We start from the raw sequence: 7,962 nt of genomic DNA on the forward strand, positions 1-7,962 counted from the left end.
TTGGCCAGAAACATCACTTTTACCATGCAGCAAGGTGCTACAATAAAAGGCCATTTCTAAATCAAAACTGGGAGGGGGCAGGGGTGATTGTCACTTCCAATTAATGACAAATTTCAGGCACAGCAACAAACCATGTAAGAATAACTTTATTTCTTCACAATCTGAATAACATCCTCATCTTCGAGAGTATGGTCCTTACCAACTTTTTGAGGGTTGTGTTTAACAGATGAACCCCAGACCAGTGCACTGAAAGAAGAAAAATCAAATTTAAAGGCTTAGAAGTATGATATGCAAGCAGAACAGCAGCTATTTCTGTCACACAGCTAATACAGAAAGCAATGCTTCAGAGCTATTTTTATTCTCCTACAAGTACCTGGCTGAGTGGTTAGTGTGAACCAGGGCTAGAAACAGACCAAAACAAAGCCTGAAGTTGTCCTGAGTACCCAAGTGCATGGGACAATGGCTTGCAATGCTCTGTCTAGTGCTACTTAAATAGCAAAATAAATTTGTCTCCACAGAGGACATTCATGTAGCAAAGAGCATGAGAACATCAAATACAGCAACTGAAGTACTAAGTCTGATTATCATAGGCAGACTTATTCAATTTAACATTTTTTAAAAAGTCCTGGTATTCCCTTCTAGTTTAGAAGAGGATGAAATAATGTATCTGAAGGCAAGTTATTTTCTATTCCGTATATTCTTTTACAATAATACTTACTATTTAAAGTCTTTTATGAGATTTTTGTGGATCTTCATGCAGAAATCCTCCACTGTGGTCTTGCAGTAAGGTAGTACCACAGGAGAGGTGTAGTCTGGGAGCTGCCCTTTAGGTTTGGTGTAGCTGTAACACAGATGCAACCATCAGTCAATACCAAAACTTTCTTTTTCAAACCCATCATGACATTTCATCAGTGATTTACAGTCACCCCCAGCATGTGGGCCAAGTCCCACCACCCCAGTGGTGACAATGGATACACCACAAAACGTTTGGTGGACCTAAGCTGAAAATGCATCTGGGCAGCCAGTGGCTGCAGAGGGTTCTGGTTCTCCCTTGGAACTGCAAAGGCTCCTCACTTGTGAGCTTTCTGAAGGTGCTTTAAAAATGCCAAATGGCAAGAGTTGTTGGAAAAGAACATCTTTAGTGTTATAGTTCCAACTTGCCTTTTTTTTCCTGTAAAAATCAACACATATTAGAAAATGCACCTGATGAAGTCTATAGCACAAATACTTAAACCACTGATACATGGAATTGTGAAATGCCTTTTCACAATACATTCTGTATTATTACAACAAGACAGATATAAATTTAAAAGGCAACAATTACTGTATTATGAGTATTAGTAAATTCATTCATAAGTTCATCTAAAAATGCCTAAGAGTTATGAGGTAAACCTGAAATAACTTGTAGTAAAAATATCTGAAATTCTAGATGAAGAACTAAGTTCTGTCCAGAGAGCTGCATCCATGACAGACTGAAAAGTTGATTACATCTGGGATCACAGTGCTACCACAAAGTCTGACTAGAGTTCCATGTTTTCAGGAATCTTTTTTAAGATGTGCTTTGGTCTCGGTTTCACAAAGTTCTCCTTTAATTCCCCTACAAATTCAAAACAGCACTTGTGGCTATCACACAACAGCTAAGATGAGCACAATTTCTGGGTTACAAAGCAAACACCACTTGTAGAAGAGCATTATAAAATATTCCTCATCCATTCCTGAGACTTTTTCAGTCTCAGCCATGCACTTAACTCCACAGAAAGCAGCAATTTTGACTCACATCCGGACTAGTTTCAAGTAGTCCCAGATTTTCTCCAGCAGATCATCAAAGTTCCAGCGATGATGAGCAGATATCGGTACACAGTGGGGTACTTTGTAAATGATATCTAGTTCTTCAATGGAAATTTGGTCAATTTTATTGAGGACATAAATGCATGGGATGTAAACCCTGTAAAGAGAAAGAAATTGTTAGAGCAACCTGACAGCATCACGCAAAGAAAAATGTTCTTAAAAGGCTTATCTCTATGCTGATGCCACACTGCTGGCTCAGCTTGTGTGGGAAGCAAGCCCAGCAGAGAATTCTTTCCTGTGTAACCCAGACTGCAGGAGTGGCACAGCCAGGCAGCCAGCAGTACCTGTTCCCCTCCACAACGTCGATCAGGTCATCGGCAGTGGCGTCGCTGCGCAGGGTGACATCAGCATTGTGGATTTTGTACTCTGCCAGGATGCTCTTCACTGTCTCGGTATCCAGCTCACTCTGAGGACACTGAGCACAGACAGACACAGTGTTGAGGTGTGGCAGAGCTAAAGCCAATCCAGCACTACAATTAACAGTGCTGTCACCCAGCAACCACTGCATGTACATTACTAGAAAGAATAGCTGCATTTTAAGTTATTGGACACGACTCTGATTTTACCATAGCTGGTCTGAGGAGAGGGGAAAACACACCTAAATCCTCACAGCTTCATTTATATTAATGCCCCACTGAGAGCTGCAATCAGACATTTCAGAAGCAGTGCTTCCTTTCAGTTTGGGACCAGCTGCAACACAAATCCAGGTATCTTCTAGTTCAGAGCCCAGACAACTACACTCTAGGTATTAGAGTGCAGAGTTCTAACTTTTGCTATCTCTGACTATTTTGGTGCTTTTAAAGAGTCAGGTAAATGGGTTGCAAGGCCTGAAACACTGAGAATCCTCTCAGGAAGAACATTGTAGCCATCAAGTAAGAGGCAGTTTTTGCACACTCTCCTTTGGATCTCAAATTTGTTTTGTGTGGAAAGCAACCAAGGCTCTGTTTTGAAGGTAAAGAAGTAGTCAGGCTCCAGGAGAGGTGTGGATAAAGGATACTTTCCTCTAAGGAAAGTAACTGACTGCAGCACTGAACAGCAGTTCAGCTCCTAAAGAAGTCACAGCAAGCATGGTCCCACACATACCATCAACTACAAATGCCTCTTTCTTCAAGCAATTTGTTTTTTAATTTTGGTTAAAGAAAACTTCCAACTTACTGTGGCTGTAAGGTTAATGCCTCCTTTATCCTTTTTTTTAAAGCCAATATTGGGGGGCTTACTATTCAGGCGAATTCCAAATCCCTCCAGTTCATTCTCAATGATTTTCTTGTGGCCAAGGGGTTTCAGCACGTCCAGAACAATCAGAATGAGATTACAGGTTCGAGCAACTAAGAGCCAGAAAAACAAAGTCACCTCTCAAAAAGCATGCTCACACAACCTGAGACAAAACAACCACAATGTGGGGTGGACTGGTGACACTCCAAAGCCCCTGAAGGCCAGCATACTGGTTATTTTTAAATGCCAGTGTAAGTTTATTGTGCTGGCCAAGCATCACTGATAGATCTTTACATGCTGTAAGAATGACAGAGGCTGGAAAAAATCTTCCTGTGTCCATTCAGACACCAGACTGAGGACAAGTAACTGGGTGAGGAAATGGAAACAGCAGCCTTGTTTAGGATGGGATCACATCTGCCTCCAAAACTGGCAATGTGCTTTCACTGAAGTGTCAGTGCAGAGCACAAACCCAGCAAGTGCACGAAGCCAGAACTGAAAACAACAACATGACAGCAGCTACTGCTTCCAGCAAACATCCAGCTTTTTACAGACATCAGAACAGGGAGTGAAGCCCTCATTCTCCTGCACTGTGAAATGAAGCAGGACTGGCTGCTGTCCCCAGCTCTGACACACTCACCTGCAATGACCTGCCGTCCTCTGCCTTTGCCATCCTTGGCCCCTTCAATAATTCCTGGCAGGTCAAGCAGCTGTTTGTTCACAGGAAGGAAAGTATCACATGAGAAAATAATCTTCATTAAATCAATCCTGCTTTTACCCTTCTAAACCAGCTGACTCTACTGCAAATCTGAACAGAGTATGACAAGACTGTTTCCCATCTGATTGTTGTATCTTGTGTTACCCCATGTGCCCTACTGGCCCAGTGGAACAGATTATCTCACAGGGAATAATTAGAACTACCACAGGAACTTCTTTCCAGAGCCAAGGAAAAAGCAGGGAAAAATCCATACCTCATGGAAACATTCCCAGGTATTCTCAAGCACTTTTACACATCACTTGTAACCTGCTGATGTCAGGCCAGACCACTCACCCCTAACAGCTCAGCACCTGTACAGCCCATCCCACCCTCACAGACAAGATCTCACCTGGATCTTTGCTCCTTTGTACCTAATGACTCCAGGCACAGTAGTCAGAGTAGTGAATTCATAGGCTGCCACTTCAGAGTACACACCAGCAAGATTACTTAGAAGAGTGGATTTCCCCACTGATGGAAAACCCACAAACCCAATGCGGGCATCTCCTGTCTTTGCAACATCAAAACCTGCAAATGAGGAGTAGAAATATTTGTCTGATGATTGACATTTTCTACCTTCTAATGCTCTGGACAGCAGACACACTATTATTTTTAATATTGCCTGTAAAAGGCTAAGTAAGCTTTCCCAGAAGAAGGATGAGGGTGAGAAACAGATTGTTCACAATCTTTATTGCCTTGCACCACTTTGTAACACTCCATGCCATGTACCTGTCTAACAAAATCCTGCCTGCAAAGCTTCACAGGGGACTGTGTTTGACTTCAGTGTAAGTGGAGCATTCCCTTTAAGCACTGCAGCTTAGGAAATTCACACCTCTATATATAAAAACAGGTGACTGCTGCAAAGGTGCTTCTTGGTGTAAAAACCTTAAGATTTCTGCAAAGACATCTTTTTGTTAGTAGATATTACGGCTCTAATACATAATACAAAAGCACTTCCATCTACACTTCAGGAAGTGCTCCAGCCCACAGCCCTAGGAAGGGCCACAAATCATGGTTAGAGGCCCTGTACCGGGCAGGACAAGAGAAAGCAAGGAGGGAACAGGCTGCCCAGAGAAGCTGTGGCTGCCCCATCCCTGAAGTGTCCAAGGCCACGTTAAACAGGGCTCCGAGCTACCTGATCTAGGGGAAGGTGTCCCTGCCATGACGGGGAGTAGAACGAAATGCTCTTTAAGGTCCCTTCCAACCCAAACCTTTCTGTGATTCTATGAGTGTTTAGCAGATAGCCTGACACGATTTGCGGGACCCCGTTGGCTGGATCTCGGTCACACCTCCCGGCTCCCGCACACACCACGCACCTTCCCCGGGGCCGCCGCCGCCGCCGCCCTTGGGCGTGATGAGCTCCCGGCGCAGCTTGGCCAGACGGGCCTTCAGCAGCCCCAGATGGTGGGCGGTGGCCTTGTTCTTCTGCGTCCGGGCCATCTGCAAGGGCACAGGACCGAGGGCTCACACCGGGAGGGCTCCGCCGCCACCGGGCCCTGCGCGGCGCCTGGGCACAGGGCCCCGCCATCCCTCCACGGCGCTGCCCAGCGCCCGTCCCCCTCCCCGGCCCGAGCCCCGCGTTCGGCGCTCTCGCCCGGCCGGCCCCGCGGAGGCGGCGGCGCGGTACCTCCGCCTCAATCTCGGCGATCTTGGCCAGGGTGCCGCTCATGGTGCCGCCGGGCCCGGCCCGCCCGCCGGCCGCCCCTCAGCGCCGCCGCCGCTCCTCGCGCACCGCCCGGCGCCGCGCACGCGCGCGGGGACCTCTCGCGAGAGGCGGCGGGCGAGAAAGGGCGCGCGGCGCGCGCCGCTGGCTTCGCGCGCTGCCCTGAGGGGAGGCGGCGCGGCGCCCCCTGGGCCGTGCGCAGAGCGCGCGCCGCCCCACAGAAAGAGCGGGCAGCTGTGAGGGGCGAGTGTGAGGGAGAGATGCCCGAGTGCGAGATCCGTGTGCGTGTGCGGGGTCCGTGCGTGTGAGGGACCTGTGTGTGAGAGATCCGTGTGCCTGTGACATCCCTGTGTGTGTGAGGGACGCGTGTGTAAGTGAGAGGTCCGTGTGCCTGTGACATCCATGTGTGTGAGGGATCTGTGTGTGAGAGATCCGTGTGCCTGTGAGATCCCTGTGTGTGAGAGAGATTCATGTGTCTCTCGGATCTGTGTCTGCGAGGTCCGTGTGCCTGTGACATCCATGTGTGTGTGTGGGGGATCCGTGTGTGTGAGGGATCTGTGTGTGAAAGATCCGTGTGCCTGCGAGATCCCTGTGTGTGAGAGAGATTCATGTATCTCTCGGATCTGTGTCTGCGAGGTCCATGTGTATGAGAGATCCGTGTGTGTGAGGGATCCGTGTGCCTGTGACATCCATGTGTGTGTGTGAGGGCTCTGTGTGTGAGGGATCTGTGTGCCTGTGACACCCATGTGTGTGGGGGGGATCTGTGTGTGAGACATCGTGTGCCTGTGAGATCCCTGTGTGTGAGATTCATGTGTCTCTCGGATCTGTGTCTGCGAGGTCCGTGTGTATGAGATCCGTGTGTGTGTGAGATCCGTGTGTCTGCGCCCCGTGTCCGTGTGATGTGTCCGAGGCAGTGCGGGGCGGTGGGAGCCGGCATGAGCCGGGGTGCGAGAGCCCTGAGGGGGCCCGGGGACGGCGCTGGCGAGGCTGGGGCGCTTGGCCGTGAGGGGCAGCCGGGCTGCGGCGCCGGGCCGAGCCGGGTGCTCGGCTGTGAGGACGCTGCAGCGGGGCTGTGCGCTGAGGCAGCGGCCCCGCAGGTGTGAGAGCAGCCGGGGCTCTCGCTGCCCGCAGCGGCGGCGGCGTGTGCCCTTCCCGGGGTTAAACCGGAGCAGGCTCCCCGCAGCCCGCCCTGCCAAAGCCAGGTGTGTATTGTGGCACTCCGCAGCGCTGCCGCACTGCCCGCGGCGCAGCCTTCCCCAGCCCGTGCTTTGTCACACCGGGACTTCATGCCGGAGCTTTCTCACGGCTCCTTTCAGCTGAGCCCTGACCGTACCACTTTGCCCCAGGGACATCTGTAACTCTGCGCTGAATGCAGGCTAATTAAATAGAGAAAGGATTTTTTTTTTTAAAGGCCCCTTCAAACTTTAAAATGCCAAGCATTTCCAGCGTTAGGCTGTTTCACAAGAAGCCAAACAATTGGATTTCAAATTAAAAGTATTTTTGTGACAAGGAGGTACAATTTAATAGTTGTTCAGGACTTCAGTTTCCAAGTTTGTTTCTGTGTCATATTTTGTCTAAATTCGAATATTTATATAAACCTTTTTATCCATGTTCAGGATCCTTTCCAGGAAGGCACTTTTATCTCAACTTATTGCAAAGTCTGTTTTTATAGGGTGTATCTAAATGTAAAAGTTAACTTTAGGGGAAAAAAAAAAGCCAAAAATACACTCTACTGGGCCTGTAGTGTGAGCACTTACAGACACACCTGCCACATCTTCAGACAATTCTCAGTATGTTACAACTGACAAAATTGAACTAACCTTACAACAGTTTCAGTGATAGAATTTCCATGGAATCATTAAATCTTCTTTAACTTGCAGTGAAAATGGAAAAAAAAAGAGTGCTAGTGCAATGGGAACCACACTGCTATTTGTGGTCTCTGCCTCTGCATTTCCCTTTTTGTCTCATTTTAATCAAGAAAGCAGCCTTTATTGTCATAAATTCTTTCTAGTAGGAACTGTCATTAATAGAAGCTTATACAGAGCTTACTAAAATAGAATCTCAAATAAAATGGAATTGCTATTCCTGGTAATGTTAGTTCAGCTAAGCTAGGGTAAATATAAATGCACCTACCCTCTGTATATTTGTTCATGGTTTTCTAATTATTCCTTGTCAACAACATCTTTTTCCAACAGGGGACAGAGATTTGACCCTGGTACAAATTTTTTCCTATTTACTTCAGATGGAGTTGAACTTGTCTATGCCTCAACTGAATTCAGCCATACAATCAGTTCACATTTGTGGTTCTTTTTAGTAAAAGGAAAAACGCTGAGAAGAATACAGATTCTGAATGCTCAATCAGGATTTAAGACCTCCCCTCTTTTGTGCAGCAGATCATAGTTAACTTCAGAACTTATTGCTAGTTCTTACAAACTTGCCCCAAATCTCATAAATTGAGTCTAACTTAAAATTATTTTTCAAAGTGGGG

The 7,962-nt window shown here is 47.4% G+C and overlaps 1 protein-coding gene across 1 annotated transcript; it reads right to left on the reverse strand.

The window, feature by feature from the left end:
• Positions 1–128: 128 nt before the first annotated feature.
• DRG1 (developmentally regulated GTP binding protein 1) lies at positions 129–5,589 on the reverse strand. Its single transcript, XM_064392921.1, has 9 exons — positions 5,439–5,589; positions 5,128–5,251; positions 4,164–4,339; positions 3,698–3,767; positions 3,004–3,173; positions 2,133–2,263; positions 1,778–1,945; positions 719–841; positions 129–246 (listed from the first exon to the last, which is right to left on the reverse strand). The coding sequence occupies exons 1-9, from the start codon at positions 5,478–5,480 to the stop codon at positions 147–149; spliced, it is 1,104 nt and encodes a 367-aa protein (XP_064248991.1). The 5' UTR covers positions 5,481–5,589; the 3' UTR covers positions 129–146.
• Between the last annotated feature and the right edge of the window lie 2,373 nt (positions 5,590–7,962).

Source organism: Passer domesticus, chromosome 17 (assembly GCF_036417665.1).
Source record: "Passer domesticus isolate bPasDom1 chromosome 17, bPasDom1.hap1, whole genome shotgun sequence".
Classification (NCBI taxonomy): Eukaryota; Metazoa; Chordata; class Aves; order Passeriformes; family Passeridae; genus Passer; species Passer domesticus.